The sequence below is a fragment of the Pelophylax lessonae genome, assembly GCF_965119305.1.
Source record: "Pelophylax lessonae genome assembly, chromosome: 2".
Classification (NCBI taxonomy): Eukaryota; Metazoa; Chordata; class Amphibia; order Anura; family Ranidae; genus Pelophylax; species Pelophylax lessonae.
This window is the reverse complement of record NC_138769.1, coordinates 121,220,538-121,240,140: the sequence shown is the minus strand read 5'-3', so window position 1 is coordinate 121,240,140 and position 19,603 is coordinate 121,220,538. Positions and strand designations below refer to the sequence as shown.

Sequence of the window (19,603 nt, the reverse complement as noted above, 5' to 3'; positions counted from 1 at the left end):
AAAAAATGTTTTTTTGTTTTTACAACCTGCAAGAGAAAGACATAATGAGCTAGTATGCATCGCATACTAGCTCATTATGAAATACTTACCTTAGAACGAGCCCCCGCCGTGCCGTCCGCTTACCTGTATGACGGGCGACATGACATGTCGCTCGTCTTCCGGGATCGCGGCATCCGGTCATCTGATTGGCCGGAGCCGCGGTGACGTCACTCCCGCGCGCGCGCGCGGGAGCCGACGGTCACGGCACGGGGCTCTGAAGGAACGGCACGATCAGCCGTTCCTTCAGAGCGCATGCGCCAGTGACGTCACTGGCTGCATTAAAGGTAAATATCTCCTAAACGGTACATGTTTAGGAGATATTTACAGTACCTATAGGTAAGCCTTATCATAGGCTTACCTATAGGTACAACTTCCTGAGGAGGGTTTACTTCCTCTTTAAATGTAAAGGCTGCATTCGTTTTCATTTTAGGATTTCTTTGCTTTATTTTCATTTGGTGATCTAGCCAGTAAGTCAACTGAACAGGCTCTCCAGCAAACGTAGCAGTTGAGTGTTGAGACAAACCATTTACAACTGACAGGGGTGCTTAGAATGATTAGCTTGTTGCTGCAACTGCTTGTGTAAGTGCAGTGTGAGCTGTTATTTGGCTTTGATTTGTTAGTGTATCTAAACCTTCTACTACATTTAACACTTCCCACAAACTGACAATGCTGCTTTCCAAAGGTGCCCCTTCAGCCAGAGTAGGGGCACTTTAATACAAGAGGTGCGTTACTGGCCAGATCACCAGGAAAAAAAGCCTAACAAATGCAGCCACCACATCCAATGATCGGTAACCACTCAGTTCTTGGTCTTCACTGAGCAGAGAGTAGTGATTGTCAGTCACAGGCTCTCTGCTTTGCCCCTTCAGCGCTGACCTCAGCAGCCAGGCTGTGAAAAGTTGGGAGCAGCTGGCTCAGGTTCTCAGTTGCGCACTGAGAGGCTGAGCCAGCTGCCTGTCTGGAATCTGGATGGATCCAAACATTATTGTCGAGATACATCGAGGAACTGGAACGGTTCAGTGACATCAGCCAACAGCAGGTTTTAGCCCTTTGTCGACTGAATCTGGGTCACAGGAGTGCAGAACCAAATGCACTCATGTGACCCAGAAGAGAAGTATGACCATACTTCTCTTTTATAAGCAGATAATATGGAAGCAGCTTTCCTCCCTCTTCCTCTCCCCTACACTTACTACTTAATAGTTGCCAGTCTCTTCTTTCCTGCAATTCCAAGCTTTGCACAGACCTGGATCAACACCATTGCCAACTATGTTGGCAAAAAGGCAACATTCATAAGCAGGTTTCTCTGTACACTGAGGGCTGGTACAATCATCCATGCTGTGAGCTTGTAAAGAGCTCAATCGGCAAGAGTATTTGGTAGGGTCTAGGGCTCTCTTGGCGCCACACCATGCCTCAACAACAGCTGCCCATGGGAATGTGAACTCATGTCAAGAAAGGAAAAAATAAAACCCTAATAATGCTATTCTATTATGAACAACCAATTATGAAATTGAAAAATTCCCTCAAAATGCTAAGGGCCCATGCAGACCCTGGCACCTTGGTGCAATGTGTTAATGTGTATTGTATTAAGGCAGCCAATTCAATTAAAAATGCTGGCAACACACCAAGATGTCCAAAAAAATGGACACATGCTATTTCTAGTAACTGCATTGTGGTGTGTTACTATGTGTTGTGATGTGCTACAACGCAAGTTTGTTGGAGCTGCATTGCCTTAGTGCTTTGGGAGCCAGTCAAAATGAACACATGTAACAGTAGTTACCATACGGTGTGGTAATGTGTACATTATTGCAACACATCACTCTGGAAATGTGAGTAGGCCCAAGTATCTATGACTGGCAAGAGACATGTTTCTTGTACCCCTTACTTAGGCGTTTGTGAAGCCCCAAAAAGATGCTTTGAAATTCCTAGGGTGTTTCACGAAGGGCCCATTCTTACCTTAACGTGACATTACAGCAATGCAAGCTACAGATCTATTCATTTTTAAATGCACCCCAACATAGTAAGGCGACGCCAAAAATTGTGCATGCCTGTCCATATATCTAAATGGGCTTCCATAACACGACACAAAATTAGCGTGTTATTTAATGCAACTCGCCAGGATATCAAGGTTCCTTAAGCATCACTCTGATCAAGGATTACTCGCTGAAGTCGTTAAGGCGATTTCAGACTCAAAAACAAACATTTTGGCAGCAGCCATGAGCTTGTTTGTTTGTGTTGCCAGCCAGAGCTATAGAATCTTTCAGCCAGTTAGTGCCATAGAGGCTCTTTAATGCATATTTATGCAGTGTACATAACATGTATGTTAATTGTTTCAGTTTTAGAATCAATCTAGGCTAACTAGTACTGCTGAAAATGTTTATTTTTATTTTTCCTAAATTTGTGCAGAGGGTGAGAAGAGTAGTAATGTGGAATTGCCCACTGGACAGACATCTTCTTACTTTCTATCCTTAGAACCAACAGGTACCCACACTGCTGTCTAACTGTTCACCAAACTTTCCCTAAAAGAAAATATATATATATATATATATTATATATATATATATTCCTCATGTTCGTTCCATGTCAGTGACTGAGAAAATATTGAAGTCAACCAGACAGCCACAGAGTTAGAATTTTCAGGAGAAGGTAAGCAATAGCAACTTCTATGTGCATCTTAGATAGGTTCACTTTAAGGGAAAATACATCAGGTATGGAAACCAGTATATATTCCATAATACTATAAATACTTTCAAGAAGCTGTACTCTGTCACTACTTACTGTTTCCCTGGAGCAGCCATCTTGATCACTTCTTAGGCATGTATCCTGCTGGGGGAAAAATATTAATGTGAAACATGCCTGTGAACTTTTAAAAAATGCAAAGCTACAGATATAAGAGTTCAATGCTCTGGATACCTAGATCCTGGGATCTGCCCATCTCTGAGTGGAATGGTAAAAAGAAGGAGAAGGGGAAATATGAGGGGGGATTATTTGTTAATAAACAAGCAAAAAATTGGGGGAGCAAACCCTGAACATGTATATCTAAAGCCAGTGCAGCTATGGACCAAGCAACATGTATATTAAAAAAGAATAGCGCACACATGCAAAAGAAATGACTATCAAATATGGAGACAATCCATAAATAAAAATGGGGATTTAGTCCCACCATATGGCCATATCGTGCTCAAGCCCACCACTGCGTCAAAGTACCCCATTATCAGTGGGTCCTACACTATCCATAAAAAAAGGGGTGAATCCAGCCTCTCTTACCCTTGGAGACAACACTCCTTGCTGGGAAAAATGTGCTAATGCACTACAGGGGACTCCTCCTATATCCACTTGATAGTGGACACCAATAGAGTACAGGTGTGTGTGGGGGATGGGATGCTCAACCTCAGAAGTCTGGTCAGACTGAATACATAATAAACAAGCAAAATATTGGGGGAGCAAACCCTGAACATGTATATCTAAAGCCAGTGCAGCTATGGACCAAGCAACATGTATATTAAAAAAGAAATGTGTGCGCTTTTTTTTTAATATACATGTTGCTTGGTCCAAATTGGGTTGTTTGCTCCCCCAATTTTTTGCTTGTTTATTATGTATTCAGTCTGACCAGACTTCTGAGGTTGAGCATCCCATCCCCCACACACACCTGTACTCTATTGGTGTCCACTATCAAGTAGATATAGGAGGAGTCCCCTGTAGTGCATTAGCACATCTTTCCCAGCAAGGAGTGTTGTCTCCAAGGGTAAGAGAGGCTGGATTCACCCCTTTTTTATGGATAGTGTAGGACCCACTGATAATGGGGTACTTTGACGCAGTGGTGGGCTTGAGCACGATATGGCCATATGGTGGGACTAAATCCCCATTTTTATTTATGGATTGTCTCCATATTTTATAGTCATTTCTTTTGCATGTGTGCGCTATTCTTTTTTAAGATTATTTGTTAATAGGCTGGAAGCAGAGCGATGGGTCAACAATGGACACAGAATCCAGTGCAGCTGTGCATGGTAGCCTATCAGCTTCTAACTTAGGCTTTGACAATGCAATCTGGAAGCTGACTGGTTTCTATGCAGAGCTGCACTCTAAAGTACTTTCAAGAAGCTGTACTCATCTAACCCCCAATGTGTCATTGCAGCCACTTATAGAGTTTAGCGGGGAGCACAACTTGGAAACCAGGACAGAGAACGTGCCCCCCATAACATAAGTGCCTAAATGAAGACCTTCATGGCAGGATCACTGGCTATTTTTTTTACTGAAAGCTGCAAATTAAAAAAAAAAAAAAAAAAACTGTTGAAAATACATTAACATGTTAAATTCTTATATGAGGTTTTAGTGATTAGGTTCACCTTTAGTCTAAAGGCAAAACATTTTTTTTTTTTTTTTTTTTTTTTTTTTTTAAGTTTTGGATAGAGTGGAGATGGATGAGAAGTTGAACACCTGTCAGTGTTTATTGCTATCTGTGTCCCCATTAGGGAGATTTCTTCTCTCTGATTGTCCCGTTTACCATTATTGTTAAAAGTGAAAGTAAAAGAAAATTCAAAATATTGGGTTGTCCCCAGAAAGTAATAGTGGGAAAGTTCCCAAGGGATTCTCATTAATTTGCAGGGATTTCCTCTCACTTCCTGTTTGGCTATGGGATAGCAAGTGGAGGGAAATCCCCACAATGGGACACAGCCAATCCCTTCTGAGGTCCTTCCGTGAGGACAAAAGGAGAGTCTGATTTCCTGAAAGACTCAGTAACCGCCAGGCAAACCCTAATTGCCCGAACCACAGCCAAAGAATGCAAGGCATTTTTCTTGGGATGATTGGGCTTAGGACAGAGTGAAGGCAGCACAATGTCTTCATTCAATGGAAAGCAGAAACCACCTTAGGAAGAAACGACTGATTAGGTGGAAGTACCACTTAATCTCTGTGGACCACCAGAGAAGAAGAACGGCAGGACAGCCCCGCCAATTCAGAAACTCTGTGGGCAGAGGTAATAGCCACCAAAAAGGCTACCTTCTGTAACAGTGTAAGCAGAGGAATCCCCTTAAGTTTTCAAAGGGAGGTTTTTGAAGGACAGACAGTACCAAGTTAAGATCCCAAGGGGTGACGGGGACCATATCGGAGGAGCCACATGACGAACTCCCTGGATAAAAGTGCGAATCAAAGAATGCGTAGCTAAAGGGCGTTGAAAAACAACGCCAAAGCCGAAATCTGGCCTTTAACCTCCCTGGCGGTATGATTCTTTCGGATTTTAGGTGCTGAAAGCGGTACCGTTATTTTGCATGTAATTCTTAAGAATGAGCAGCCCAAACCAACCATTTACATAGGATTTTTTTTTTTTTTTACTGTACGTTCTTCTTTATAACATCTCAGGTATGATAAAGTTTGAAACACAAAATCATAAATTATAATATAATAAAAAACTATAAATAAGTTAAAGTATATATTCTATATACACACACACACACACACACACACACACATAAAAAGTACAGTAAAACTGCAGGAAAGGGCACTGGGGGGCAAACTGTGAATTTATTTTATTTTGTAATGTATCAGTGTGTTTGGTGTGTTTTACATTTGAGTTTGCTGCCGGTTCCACCCCCCTGCGATCATCACATCGCAGGAGACAGAAGCCGGGGCACACAGAGGATCAGGAGGAAGATCCGCCGCCACACACCGCCGGGATACATCGCTGGATCCCAGTGACAAGGTAAGTAACCCCTCTACCAGGATCCAGCGATCTTCCTAGCGGTACCCTGAGTGTGGCCCGGGGTTACTGCTTTTGGCACTGAAATTTAACCCCAAGCCACACTCGGGAATACTGCTAGGAAGGTTAAATGTACCCAAGGCCAACCGCTGTTCAACCCCTCTTTGGAGGAAAGCCAATATCCAAGCCACTGAAAAGGAGCGTGGATGCACCTTAATCGATTTCACACCATGAGGTGTAAAATTTCCACGTACTATGATAAATCTTTCTGGAGGTAGATTTTCTAGCCTTCAATATTGTAGGAGTCAGAAAGACCCCTATCCTTCAATAACTGGCTTTCAACAGCCCCGGTGTTGAAGCCAGCGACTGTAAAGCAGGATGGAAGATCGGCCCTTGAGACAACAGATCTTCCCTGAGAGGAAGTCTCCAAGGAGCATCGGCAACCAACCTTACCAAATCTGCATACCAAGACTGGCGAGGGCAGTCTGGGGCCACCAGAATGATCGGAATCCCTTCCACCTCTATTCAGTAGAGGAAATGTATAGATCAGCCAATACTGACTCCAAGGAGCCACCAGTGCGGATAGAGGAAGAAGAGTACTCTTCCCACCTGCAAGTCCTTTAATCAGTTCATCCAACAAAGACCCCGTAAAGAGGAGATCTGATGGAGCCTTTTTAGAAGCCTGGTCCGCAGACCAGCATTTTAGCCACACCATGAGTGGTTAGCATTATTGCGTTTAGAACTCCACTGACTTGCGACAATCTTGTCACAGTAGGCAGGAAAAGGGAGTACCTTTTCCACTTCTAGGGGATCTGCGAGCCCCAAGGGGACTGGCTCCTCCCATGTTAATAATTTTCTGCATCGATACAATCAGTGCATCCACCAGTGTCCATGCATGTGCAGTAAAAAAAGGAATCATCCTCACTGCAGAGCACCTGAAGTGTGAAACCAAGTCCGACTGTTGAATGCATTTCTCTCAGGAACATTACTAGCTAAAAAAACCTAAGTTACTTACAGGTGACGGTATTTCTAAGAGCCTTCCAGGACAGCACATTGAGAGAGCGCAGCTCCACCCACTTCAACAGGAAACACTGCAAGCTTAAAAGCTCCACCTCTTCCACCATGCCTCAGTTACAGAGTATCCTCCGACATGCTGGAAAACATAATGAAACATAACAACCACCACAGGTTAATATTGTTAATAAAATAACACAAAGATAAAAAAACCAGGGAGGGTAGTTGCTGCTGTCCTGAAAGGCTCTTAGAAATACCGTCACCGGTAAGTAACTTAGGTTTTCTCCAGTCGCCTTTCAGGACAGCACATTGAGAGGATAAGCGAGTAACTTACACCTAGGGTGGGACTACAGCTTGCAGAACCTTTCTGCCAAAAGCCTGATCCGTGGCTGACAACAGATCCAACCTGTAGTGTCTGAGGAAAGTTGAAAAACTCGACCAGGTAGCTGCTTTGCAAATCTGCTCAGATGCTCACCACACCTTCTGGAGGTTCTTTCCCCTGGGCCAAGTAAGCTTGTTCAATGGCCCATCTAAGCCATCTTCCTAAAGTACTTTTGGATGCTCTTTCACCCTTACGTGGGCCCAAAAATAGCACAAATAAAGCATTCGTTTTCCTGAACTCCTTGGTTACAGAAAGGAAACGAAGAAGACATCTTCTTACATCCAATGTATGAAAGGTCTCCTCTTGCGAGTTAGCAGGCATCGAGGAAAAAGTTGGGAGCACAATTTCCTGGGTACGGTAAAAATTGGATACAACCTTTGGAAGAAAAGCTGGATCTGTACGAAGTACTATTCGATCCGGAAATACTGACAAAAAAGGATCCGCAACTGAAAGTGCCTGGATTTCACTAACTCTCCTGGCTGAGGTGATAGCAACTAAAAAGATTGTTTTCAGAACTAAATTCGTTAAAGGAACTTCTTCCAAAGGTTCAAACGGAAACTTGGTTAATCCCTGTAACACAATGGACAGGTCCCATCTAGGGAACACCTTGAGTGCTACTGGTCTATTGCGAGCTAATGCCCTAAAAAATCTTATAATTAAAGTCTCTTGAGATAAGGTTCTCTCAAAGAAAACAAAGTGCCGCTACTTGGGTTTTAAGAGTGCTGGCTGCCAATCCCATCTCCATTCCCTCATGGAGAAATTCCAGCACTGAAATTAAATTCAAAAGTTCAAACTTTTTCGTGGAACACCATGAATTATACTTTTTCCAAGTCTTCATGTAAATGTCCCTGGTAACCTTCTTCCTGCTGGAGAGAAGGGTGGTAATGAGTTTCTCAGAAAGACCCCGGGATCTTAAGAGGTCTTCCTCAGAAACCACGCCGTCAACTGAAGTTGATCTGATTCCGGATGATACAGGGTCCCCTGAAACAGAAGATCTCTTCTGGACAGAAGCTTCCACTGTGATTTTGAAGCCAGATTCAGCAACAGGGCAAACCAAGGCCTTTTTGGCCAGAAGGGTGTGATCAAAATTAGATCTGTGGATTCTTCCTTGAATTTCCTGAGAACCAGAGGTATTAACTGGAAAGGAGGGAATGCATAACACAGAGGGAAGTCCCACTGATGAGCTAGAGCATCCAGCCCCCAAGCCTGATCCTCCCTGTGGAGGGAAAAGAATCTCGCAACCTTGGTGTTTTGTTGGTTGGCGAACAGATCTACCTGGGGAAACCCCCAAGCTTCTGTAATCATCGTGAAAACCTCCTGATTCAGACTCCATTCTGCCTCTAATACTCTCCTTCTGCTTAGCAGGTCTGCTAGGAGATTCTGTGACCCCCTTTAGGTGGATTGCTGTTAGGGAGGCCACATTTTGTTCCGCCCAGGAAAGCAGCTGCATCGCCAAAACAGAGAGTTCTGCTTCTTGTTCCTCCTTGTTTTGTAACGCAAGTCACTGCTGTTATGTTGTCCGAAAGGATCTGTACATGCTGACCCTTGATTATTTCCTGAAACTCCTGAAGACCCAGAAATATAGCCTTCAACTCTCTCCAGTTGGATGACCTTTTGGATTCCAGTTTGGACCAGGTCCCCTGTACTGTCCGACCATCTAGATGGGCTCCCCATCCCCAGGCGCTGGCGTCTGTGGTCAGACGTTTGTTCCGGGGGAAGGACCACATCAGACCCTTCTCCAGATTCCTGGTATCTCTCCACCACCAAAGAGCTCTTTTTGTTTTTTCGGAAATTTTGATGGATTTTTCCAGAGGTTCCAGATGTGACCAACTTTGTAGTATATTTCTTTCTCCGAAAGAGACGGGAATGGAACTTCGCCCACTGAACCGCTGGAATGGAAGTGGTGAGTAGACCCAGAGCTGCCATAGCGGATCGGACTGACACCTGGATATTGGTCTGCATGTGAGCGACTGCAGCCTGTACCTTTAAGATCTTCTCTTGAGGTAGAAAAACCCTTTGAAGAACCGAGTCTAAAGTGTACCCCAAAAACATTATCCTTTGGGAAGGAACTAGATTGGACTTCTCTAGATTTAGCAGCCACCCCAGTCTCTCTAGATGGAATCTTGTTTCTTGAATGTGCGACAAGCACTGACTGTTGGAATCTGCAAAAATCAGGAGATCGTCCAAGTATGGAACGATGGAGATCCCCCTCAGTCTCAGAGGCTGTAGGGCTTCTGCCAACACCTTGGTGAATATCCTTGGAGAGGAGGAAAGACCGAAGGGAAGGGCCCTGAACTGAAGATGCCAGACCGAATCTCCTAGATTGATCGCCAATCTCAGGAATTTCTGATAGGACAGATTTATCGTGACATGTAGATACGCGTCCCTTAAATGCACCAGAGCCATGAAGCAACCTGGGGACAGAAGTTTGGTTACAGAATAAATGGTATCCATCCTGAAATGCTTGTATCTGATTGATTTGTTCAAGATCTTCAGATTTAAAATCAACCAATACTTGCCCGAAGGTTTTTTCACCAGAAAAACGTGTGAATAGAACCCCTGACCTTCCTGACCCCTGGGAACTTGGGTGATTACCTCTTGAGAAATCAACTCTTAACAAAGATATCATTGCAGAGGCCTGTTCCCGATCTCTTGGAAGTGGAGTCATCCAAAACCTGCTTGGAGGGGTTCTTGAAAATTCGAGACTGTACCCCTGAGCCACAATGTTCTTTACGAAAAGGCTTGAGGATACTTCTTCCCACTGTGGGAGAAATTTTAACAAACTCCCCCCCACCGGGAGGGGAATGTCACTTGTTTTTTGTAGACTGTTCAGGTGGTTTAAACAGTATACCACCCCTTCCTCTTCCTCTCTGTGAGGACCACTTTGTTCTCTGGTCCAGATCTCTTTTCTGGGTTTGCTGAAAAGGACGAAAATTTTTCTTTGGTGGTGGTTTCTTCTTGGAAGGAAAGGCCTTTTTCTTATCCGCCATCCTATGCAGGATAGTTTCCAAATCCGGACCAAAGAGCAGGTCTCCTGAAAACGGTAAACCACAGAGTCTGGCCTTAGAGGCCGAGTCACCCGTCCAAGTTTTCAACCAAATCGCACGTCTTGCTGAATTCACCAGAGCCGACGACCTTGCTGCCATTCTAATTGATTCAGCCGAGGCATCAGCCATGTATTTGACGGCCTTAATGAGCAGAGGAAAGGAATCAAGAAGGTCTTTCCTAGCCGTTCCAGCCTCCACATGCCCCCTGAGCTGATCTAACCAGCATTCTAAGTTTCTGGCTACCACTGTGGAAGCCATGGCCGGTCTAAGGCTGGATGTAGAGGAATCCCAGGCCTTTTTCAGGAGGGAGTCTGCCCTTTTATCCATAGCATCCTTCAAAATCCCCATGTCTTCAAACGCCAGATCTGTTCGGCGTGAAACCTGTGAAAAAGCCGCATCCAACTTAGGTTTTTTATTCCAGGGATGTGCTACATCATCCTCAAAAGGAAATCTTCTCTTTAGGGATTTGGAGAAAAAGGGGGCCCTCTCAGGGTCCTTCCATTCACTTTTAATTGAATCCATAAGAACCTTGTGGACCGGAAACACCCTATGTTTGGTTTGATCTAAACCCTGGTACATTTTGTCGTGTACTGACATCTGTACTTTTTCATCCGGATTTCCAAGGTAGTATATACCGCTTTAAGGAGTTCATCCACTTCTTCTAGAGCTAATTTATATCTGGACGTTCTAGACACCACTTCTTCTTCTTCCACTTCTTCCTCAGAATCTCTGAGGGAAATTAAAGTACTAGCCCTTTCTTCCTCTGTGTCATAAGCTTCAGCTGACTTAGAGGTGGATGCTTGAGAAATTGCCCATACATTTTGTTCTGTCTGGGAATCTGTCTGGGAGGCTGATCCCCTAGCTAATAGGGAATTTAAAGTATCCTTAAGCTCCTGTACAGATGAAAACAGATCACTATTCTGTTGGGCTGTTTCTTCCTTTAACAGATCAGCTATACATGATCTGCAAAGTGGCTTAGGCCAGGTATCCTTAAGAGGATTCTTGCAAGAAGGGCACTTCCTTGAAGATGCTGAAGCCCTGGCTTTAACTGTGGCTTTAACCTAAGAAAAAACACACCAGAAACCACCTATCAGATAACTAACTTAGTTGCTGATTAAAAAACAAACAGCCCCCCAGACAATACATACAATCCTGCAAGCCTAAGGACATACACCTCCGACTGCAGGGCAGGCTCCCAAGGAGGAACAACCAAACAACCTATAGGCCCAATAGTAAAGAAAAGAGGCACCCCTGTACCTCTCTTACCTGGGCTGGGCCGGTGCTGACGGCGCCTGCTTCCACCGACGCTGCGGTTCTGTCCTCCATCGCAGAGCCTGCAGCAAGCTGGGCAGATCCTCCCCACATGTATTTGAATTTAATGTCCGCTTCCCGCATCCCCCTGTGGAGACCGGAAGCACCGACCCTTGACCTGCTGCCGCCTTCTGCGCTGTTAGTGGCTGGAACCGAAGCCATCACGCCCCCGCCGGAAGTCCCGCCTACCGATACTGCCGTCCCCCGACAGCCGGGACCAGGGACCGATATGCGGAAGGGAAACATCCGCCCGAGCTGCCTACCAGCCCCACCAGCGGACCCCCGGCGCACAGGCGAGACCCTCCGGCGAAGCTCTGCTCCCCTGAGCTCGAAAAGGCGGCCGCTCCGGAACAACCCCTTTGTCCTCAGGGAGGGGTGCTGGGATGGTCTCCGCAAAACATGAAAAACGGGGTAAGCCCACCCTACTCCACCTGGAGAGAGCGCAGCCCCACACACTGGTTCCATGCAGTGTCTCCTCATGGAGGAGGAAACACAAAAACTGAGGCATGGTGGAAGAGGTGGAGCTTTTAAGCTTGCAGTGTTTCCTGTTGAAGTGGGTGGAGCTGCGCTCTCTCAATGTGCTGTCCTGAAAGGCGACTGGAGAAAATTTAAATTTTAACAAAGGGTCCCTTTAAAATAAAAAAAAAAACAAGCTAAGACTAAAGTCCCAGCCAGGAACTAGGTTGTACTCCTAAACTAGGCAGAAACAAACTGAATCCTATAGCAGAGTGTGTGGGGTTATGCCTTCAGGGCCTGCCCCATAGGCATGGTAAAGTTTTTTCCTGCCTAGTGTCCTACTCCTGTAGGGGCAGCAGAACCCAATGGTTAAGAAGAATATGGAGCTGCGTCTGTCAATGAATGATATAACCCTCCCTTACTCTATCCAAAAATGGCAAAAACTATTTTTTGCCTATAGTTCTACTTTAAAGTGTAGCATTTTAAAGGATAAGTTCACCTTTGGAAACATGTTACACCCGTTTTTAGGGTGGAACGTGTAACACAACCGCATCATTAATTCACAGAGTTCTATGAATGAACGAGTACTGACAGCCTTTGCTTCTGACGGCTTGTAGTTCTCAAACTATAAGGGCGCTGGTGAGCGCTCTAGTAGATCACCGATTCTAGCTGTCATTCAGAACTGCCTGCCTGTATCAGAGGCACGGGCAGACACCTACACTGTCTGCAGGATTTGGAGATTGCTCCCATGATCTACTGATCACAGGTGCAATGCTCTGCAGTCTTCTAAAATACAAAAATACATAAAACGCACATTTTGTTTTTACTTGCAAAAAATATGCATTTATTTTTTTTTTTTTCTAGAAAGGTTAACTTATCCTTTAAGTTGTTTTTCTGGTTTAATAATTTTTATTGAGGAGTACATTTTAGAAAGAAAACGTATTGCACCTGATAGCTGGCAAGTAAGTATGGTATATTCAACTTCCTTTACCAGAACAAGCTATCCTGCAGATGTAGCTGTTAGAGGGATGAGACAAACTATTTAATACTGACAGGAGTGTTTACAATGGTCAGCTAATAAAACTTTATGCAGGAAATGTGTTACAGGTCAGACTACCAAGTGATAATAGAGGGGGAGGAAACAAAAGCAGCCACCACATTTAAAAAGAGAAGTGAAGGAATGGAAAACGTCAAACATTTATACTTACACCTAGATGGCTGTAGCTTTGATCCAATGCTGCAGCTGGCTCTACACTGGGAATTGAGCAGCCAAAGACCGCTGATCGCTCAGTTCTCGGGTCTACTGAAATCCCTACAGAGCCTGGACCGGCTCTGTGATGTCAGCCGACAGTGGACTTTAGCCCGCTGTTGGCTGAATCTGGATCACAGATCTTCGTACATTCCTGAGCTTTGATCATACTTCAAGAATCAGTAATCTGCAATATATTAGTTTTGTTTTTGGGTTTAAAGAGAAACTACAGTCTGCTCACATAATTTGTAATAAAAACATCTTTGCCATTCTGAAGCTTCCCTCCAACCACTTTGCATATTATTTTATATATTACTATGATTCTGTACTTGTCAAATATGCTGCAGAAATCTCCCTCCACTATGTCTGGCTGCAGCCATTCTAACTGTGGGCAGCTGAAGCTGCTGACTGTTCAACACCTGGATTTACACACACACATACAAACACACCACTGCTTGCTTGCACATTTCTCCTCTCTTGATGAATACTCCTGGATCTCTGCCGATGTCCTGTTATCTCCATCCTCATCCAGCCCCATGCAGCTCTCATTGGCTTTCCTATGACTCATCCCTCTCCTCCCTTGCTGGCAAACTCTAACAAGAGTTAGAGAGCTGTGCATTATGTCATTAGCCTAGGGGCTAATTACCAGACAAGAAAGAGAAGTGGGCCGTATAAGGTATTTACTGGCAGAAAAAAAATAGTTTTACTATCCAAAGTTAAAACAACAAGGGCAGAGGATTTAATAGATGGAAAAATTGAAAAATGGCTGAAGAGCTGCTTTAAATACACTTTAAACCTGGGCTCACAATATTGCGATGCGGGAACCAGCGTGATTCCAGTGCGGGTTCCTGGATTGCATCTCTCTCGCAGGTAGTTCCCACTGCCCTCTGTGAACTGCTGCTGGTGTCAATATAAAGTCAATGACACCCCAAGATCAAATTGAAGATGGCAGTGGAAACTGAATTCAAACAGGAATCGGATCGCATGGGTGTAAACACCCATGGTATCTGATTCCAGTAAGGGAAAAAAAGGTTCATGCAGCATTTTCGTGCGAATGCAATGCGAGTTCTGCCATAAAAAAACTGTATGGTTGAATTTGCATCGCACAGACATCGCATTAGATCTGCACAGCAATGAGGTGCAAATCACATGCAATGTCTGTGTTCACACTATCTCGGAATTCCACCCAAAAGTGGAACTGCCGCTTTAAGGCATCCTGCCTGACTCCTGTTTGTGAAATGGAGCTTTTGGGGAGGGGGGGGGGGTGTTGGGAACAGGTACTTGATTTTGACAGGTATCTGCTTCCACTTCCTTTCTGACCACCTAAGGTAACCGGAAGCATAAGTTCCCCTTCCCGAAGTCTTCTGGGACATGACAGGTCCTTGAAGAGATCAGGACCAGTTACAAAGCGCAGCGCCACTCGTGCATGCGCAGTGGGTACCCGGCTAGGCAGCCGCAAGCTGTCAAAGCCAGGTGCCCATAGTAGAGATGCCAGTGCAGCCGAGGGAGAACATGACTGGGGTGAGTACACTGCTGGACTGTGGGACAGGTGAGTGGTTGTTTTTTCAAAAGTCAGCAGATACACTTTTTGTAGCTGCTGCTGCATTTTAATAAACAAAAAATGACTGGAACTCCGTTTTAAGGATTAAAGGAGGCGACAAACTTATTTGGAAACTTTACAGTAGCCCTTGTACATAGGGCTAGGTATTGTACAACATCATATGACAAACACTGCAATGAGAAGACAGCTGCTCATCATTAGACAGATCACATTCCACTAGTGGATTAGTGAAGATAAAGTAGTAAGGCAGCTCATAGATTAGTTCATTTTTTTTCGTTCAACTAGTGGGTTCATTTATCAAAATACACTGATGATCAGCATTGCAGGCTTTAGCTGGCAGCTCTGACTGAGATGGGGGAAATCAGTCAGGACGTCGATCGCTAGATCCAAGTTCAGTTCTTTAGCTGTGCTGGGAACTCAGTGTGTTCTCCTCCAATGATCAGACTTGTCCTGACATCCCCCCACCCCCTGTTCTTTACTAGGAAGCTTAGTGTGTTCAGTCACGTCAAAATGTATCAGTTTTCCATCCACTACCAATGAAAAAACGGGCCGTTTGTCCGTTTACATCCGTTTTTCGTCCGATTCGTTTTTTTGACAGATGAAAAATAGGGCATTCATCCGTTCCAAAAAACAGACATTGACAGAAACGGATGATCATCCGTTTTTAGATAGAGATGCATTGATGTCCGTTTTTCATCTGTCAAACGGACCGTATGTGTGAAAGGGGCCTTATACTTTTTTTTATATCTATACAAAAATGTTTTGCCTTTCATTTCTATTTTAACTTGAATAGGTTGTTTTACAAGGTGATTGTTTACAATCACTTTACAGTGGTAGTACTGTAAAAATGACACACTCTAATGCCCCGTACACACGTGCAGATTATCTGCAGACTTTTGTCTGCAGACTTACCTTTTCTATGTAGTGCAAGGGGCCTGCCGGATTGCATACAAATTGAAAGTGTTTAGGTTTGACCTCATATTATATGGTTTTGGTAAGTCTGCAGACAAAAGTCTGCAGATAATCTGCACGTGTGTATGGGGCATAAGTTTAGTCAGGAGAGCTCTGAGAGCTGATTGGAGGGAAGAGACACACCCCCTTCACACAGCTCACAGGAACAGAGCTTAGGCTGTCAATCAGCTGGATCTCCCTCCCCTGTCACCGTTTTTCTCTTGGTGTCAGGAGAACTTGTGAGAAGTGATTCATACTGATAGCAGAGGAATGAAGTAGCAGACAGAAATGACAAAGTGATATTAATTGAAACAAATACACACTATAGAGGGATATGCTTTGGTCATATTTCATGTCTGAGGTTTACAACCACTTTAATTGCTTGCCAACCGTATATACACACCACAGCAAGGCGGCTCTCCTGCGCTGCATCAAGAATCTAGTATGTGATCCAGTACTCTTGGGCTAGGGGCGAGAAGGTGCGCTGCCAGCAGCCCGCTCCCACTGTGATTATTCATAATGTGACTTAATGCCCGCCAGAACCCGCTGATTATTCATTAGACAGAACAGCAGTCTGCCTATGTAAACCAGGCAGATTGCTGTTCTGTCAGCAGAGAAGATATTGATCCTGAGTTCCCTATAAGTAGGAAGACGGATCTCTGCCTTCCCCTACTACAAGGACCTCCCACAGTTTAGTAAAACACCAGCTAGGAACACATTTAACCATTTTATCCCCCCTGCTAACCCCTTCCCAGCCAGTGTCATTAGTACAGTGAATGTTTTTTAGCACTGATCACTGTATTAGTGTCACTGGACTCCAAAAAGTGTCTCGACTATCCCCCACAATATTGCAATCCCACTATAAGTGGCTGATCGCCACCAATACTAGTATAATAAATAAATAAAAATGCCATAAAAAAATCCCATGGTTTGTAGACGCTATAACTTTTACACAAACCAATCAATACACACTTCTTGGAATTTTTTTACCAAACATATGTAGAATACATATTTGCCTAAATTTATGAAAATTATTTAGATTTTTACTTTTTTTTTTATTAGATACGTTTTAAAGCAGAAAGTAAAAAATATATGTATATTTTTAAATTGTCAGTCTGTTTTTGTTTATAGCGCAAAAAATAAAAGCCACAGAAGTGATCAAATACCAGCAAAAGAAAGCTCTGTGGGGAAAAAAGGACAAACTTTGTGTACAGTGTCGCACCACCGTGCAATTGTCAGTTAAAGCCCAAATGTGGAACTTTCACTCAATTGGCACCTTTAAAGGGGAAGGGGGGGGAACGGGTACCTGTTTTTGACAGGTACCCTTACCCACTTCCGGGAACGGCGCTGCGGCTAAGCGAGGACCCCTCCTCCTACCCGCCACCGCCAAGCCAATCCAAAAGCGCAACGCACTTCGCGCATGCGCAGTAGGGACCTGCCCGTGAAGCCGCAAGGCTTCACTGCCGGGTTCCCTGACCGGCAATGGCTTGCAAAACATCGGCTGTGGTGCCAGAGATGTATAGTACCTAAGTGGAACTACTTCACTACTGTACTTAAGTACCGAAAGGCGGTATCTGTACTTTCCTAGAGTAGAATTTTTTTTCTCCTACTTCCATTTTTACTTCACTACATTTTTTCAATGATTTCAATACTTCTACTCCGATATTTTTTTTTTTTTTTTGCTGCATAGTTACTCGGTACAATTATAAAAATTACCACTGCCAGAACAGTAGATGGCAGGTTTCATGAAGCTCAAAACATGTGTATTATCAGCGCATACGAAAATAAATGCTACTGTATGTATAAATAAAAGCTGCATTTGAAATAATAAAAAACAATATGATGTTCAAACTTTTGACTTCTTTCTTTAATAACTACATAACACAGTGCTTGTACTTTTACTTTCAGTACTAGAGTAGCAAATTTTTTTCAAAACTACTGGTACTTTTACTTTCGGTACTTGAGTAGCAAAATTTTTAAAAAAACTACTTGCAATACTTAAGTACAAAAAATGTTGAATACTTTAGTACTTCTACTCAAGTCACTTTTTGATCGAGCACTTGTACTTTTACTCAAGTATGGGTTTCGAGTACTTTATACAACTCTGTGTGGTGCCAACATCGCTGGACTCCAGGACAGGTAAGTGTCCTAATATTAAAAGTTCGCAGCTACAGTATGTGTAGCTGCTGACTTAATTTTTGGAGGGGGGGGGCGGAATTACACTTTAAAGTATCGCAGTAGCGTATCGAAAAAAATGACTTGGTCATAAAGGGGGGGGGGTAAATCTTCCGGAGGTCAAGTGGTTAAGGGGAGCGGTCGGGGGAAACAAAACTTCATCCTAAGACCCCTTTCACACAGGCGGTCCGTTCACATCTGCCTGTCCGTTTTTCAGGCGGATCTGAACGGATGCCCCATGCATCTCTATGGGGCATCGGATGTCAGCGGAGACATGTCAGCTGACATCCGATCCGATAAATCTGGACGGATGGAAACCCTATTATCCATCCGCCCAGCGGATCGGATAAGAACGGAGACAGTTCGCTCCCATCCGATTCCCCCATAGAGAACAGCGGGGACCTGACAGCTCTGTCTCTGCACACAGCGCAGAGACAGAGCTGCCATTCGCCTGCCCAGCGGGGGATCGGCGGATTGATCCCCCACCAACGGACTCCACAGTCTGAAAGGGGCCTAACCGCCTTGTGTCACTGCCTGAGCACAAGTGTAAACAAGTCCTAAGAGTGGACACTGGGGATGGTAGGGTGTAGAGAGGGAATATAAGGGGGTGGAGATGGTTGGGCGATTCGGAGCTCCCAAACCATTCACACGGTTTACCTTTTTCGCTTTTAACGCCGCCTCCTGGTGGGCCGATAAGTGGGCTTTAACGCCTTTACGAGCATGTGATTGCTGTAATTGGCTCTCACTGTGGTCACGTGACCAGGAGTCCATCCTGCGGGCTCCAAATCAGAAGCCTTGACTGGAAGTTGTTGGGGTCAGCTCAGTCAATGTGCTGGGAGGATGCATTCATACAGAATGTAGAGGAATCCCACCCATCCAACACTAAATGGCACCTGGATTATGCCCAGCAGCGCCTTGTGACACTCTGCCGTCCAGGGACACGCAGCACACCTGCATAGTGTGAAGAGGACACACAGAGACACAAGCTTGTTAGAAGCGTCCATGGAAATGTATATAAAATGCTGGTGGCTATGCTAGGGGTAGTAGTACTAGGGCCACAGGGGGGTTTCATTAGTAGCTGACGAGGTGTACAGTACTGGACCTGGGAATAAGGACCCTGCTGGAAAAGGCAAGCCTAGGAGGTAAAGAAAGGAATACCTGTTTCTCTCTGTTTGCCGTATACAATCCTAGAAAGCCTCACAGCGGCGGCACCATGTAAATCTCCGAGAAAATGGCGCCGGCGCACGCTCAGTTCTCCACCACAACCTTCTGAAGGGCTACACGAAAAAGGCGCGCGCATGCGCAGTTCCTCTTCTCCGCTTCTGTCACCGACGTTTTGAAAACGTCGACTCTAGTAAAGGAAAAGCAGTATTGTCTGCGCGTGCGCCGTAGTCTTGATAGTGTACATTAGGTAGGCTCTCTAAATGCCTGATAAATGTATTGCATATGGTGCCACTGCACACAGGCAACACAGGGCCAGCTATTACTTCAACATTATATGTGGGAATATCGATGTGTAAAGAATGTTAGCTCCCATTGAGAGCTTGGTGTCTTTGTCTTTTATTTTGACGCATGTTACATTTACCTGCGTTACGTGTAGGGTTGCCACCTCATCCCTTTAAACCCGAGCACATTATTTAAAACAGAGTTCCGGTGTTCCGTGAGAATTACCTACCCCGTGAGAAAAACCTACCCTGGCAGTGCGCATGCTCACAGCCCCTAGTGCGCA

At 44.6% G+C, this 19,603-nt stretch overlaps 2 protein-coding genes across 3 annotated transcripts in view; both read right to left on the bottom strand.

Moving 5' to 3' along the window:
* Positions 1–19,132, bottom strand: part of NSRP1 (nuclear speckle splicing regulatory protein 1) — a 134,346-nt gene extending 115,214 nt beyond the window's left edge. The window contains exons 1-2 of one of the 2 annotated variants that reach the window (XM_082246773.1): positions 19,033–19,132; positions 2,812–2,859 (exon numbers count right to left, since the gene is read on the bottom strand). In XM_082246773.1, coding sequence (XP_082102899.1) covers positions 2,812–2,831 — 20 coding nt within the window. In that variant the 5' untranslated portion in view covers positions 2,832–2,859; positions 19,033–19,132. The remainder of the gene's footprint in view (positions 1–2,811; positions 2,860–19,032) is intronic. The other variant, XM_082246774.1, reaches the window with a different exon arrangement.
* Positions 9,932–10,750, bottom strand: LOC309547987 (lamina-associated polypeptide 2, isoforms alpha/zeta-like; the record flags this gene model as incomplete). Its single annotated transcript, XM_082247976.1, has 1 exon — positions 9,932–10,750. One exon carries the CDS (start codon positions 10,748–10,750, stop codon positions 9,932–9,934), a length of 819 nt encoding a protein of 272 aa, XP_082104102.1.
* Positions 19,133–19,603: the final 471 nt, after the last annotated feature.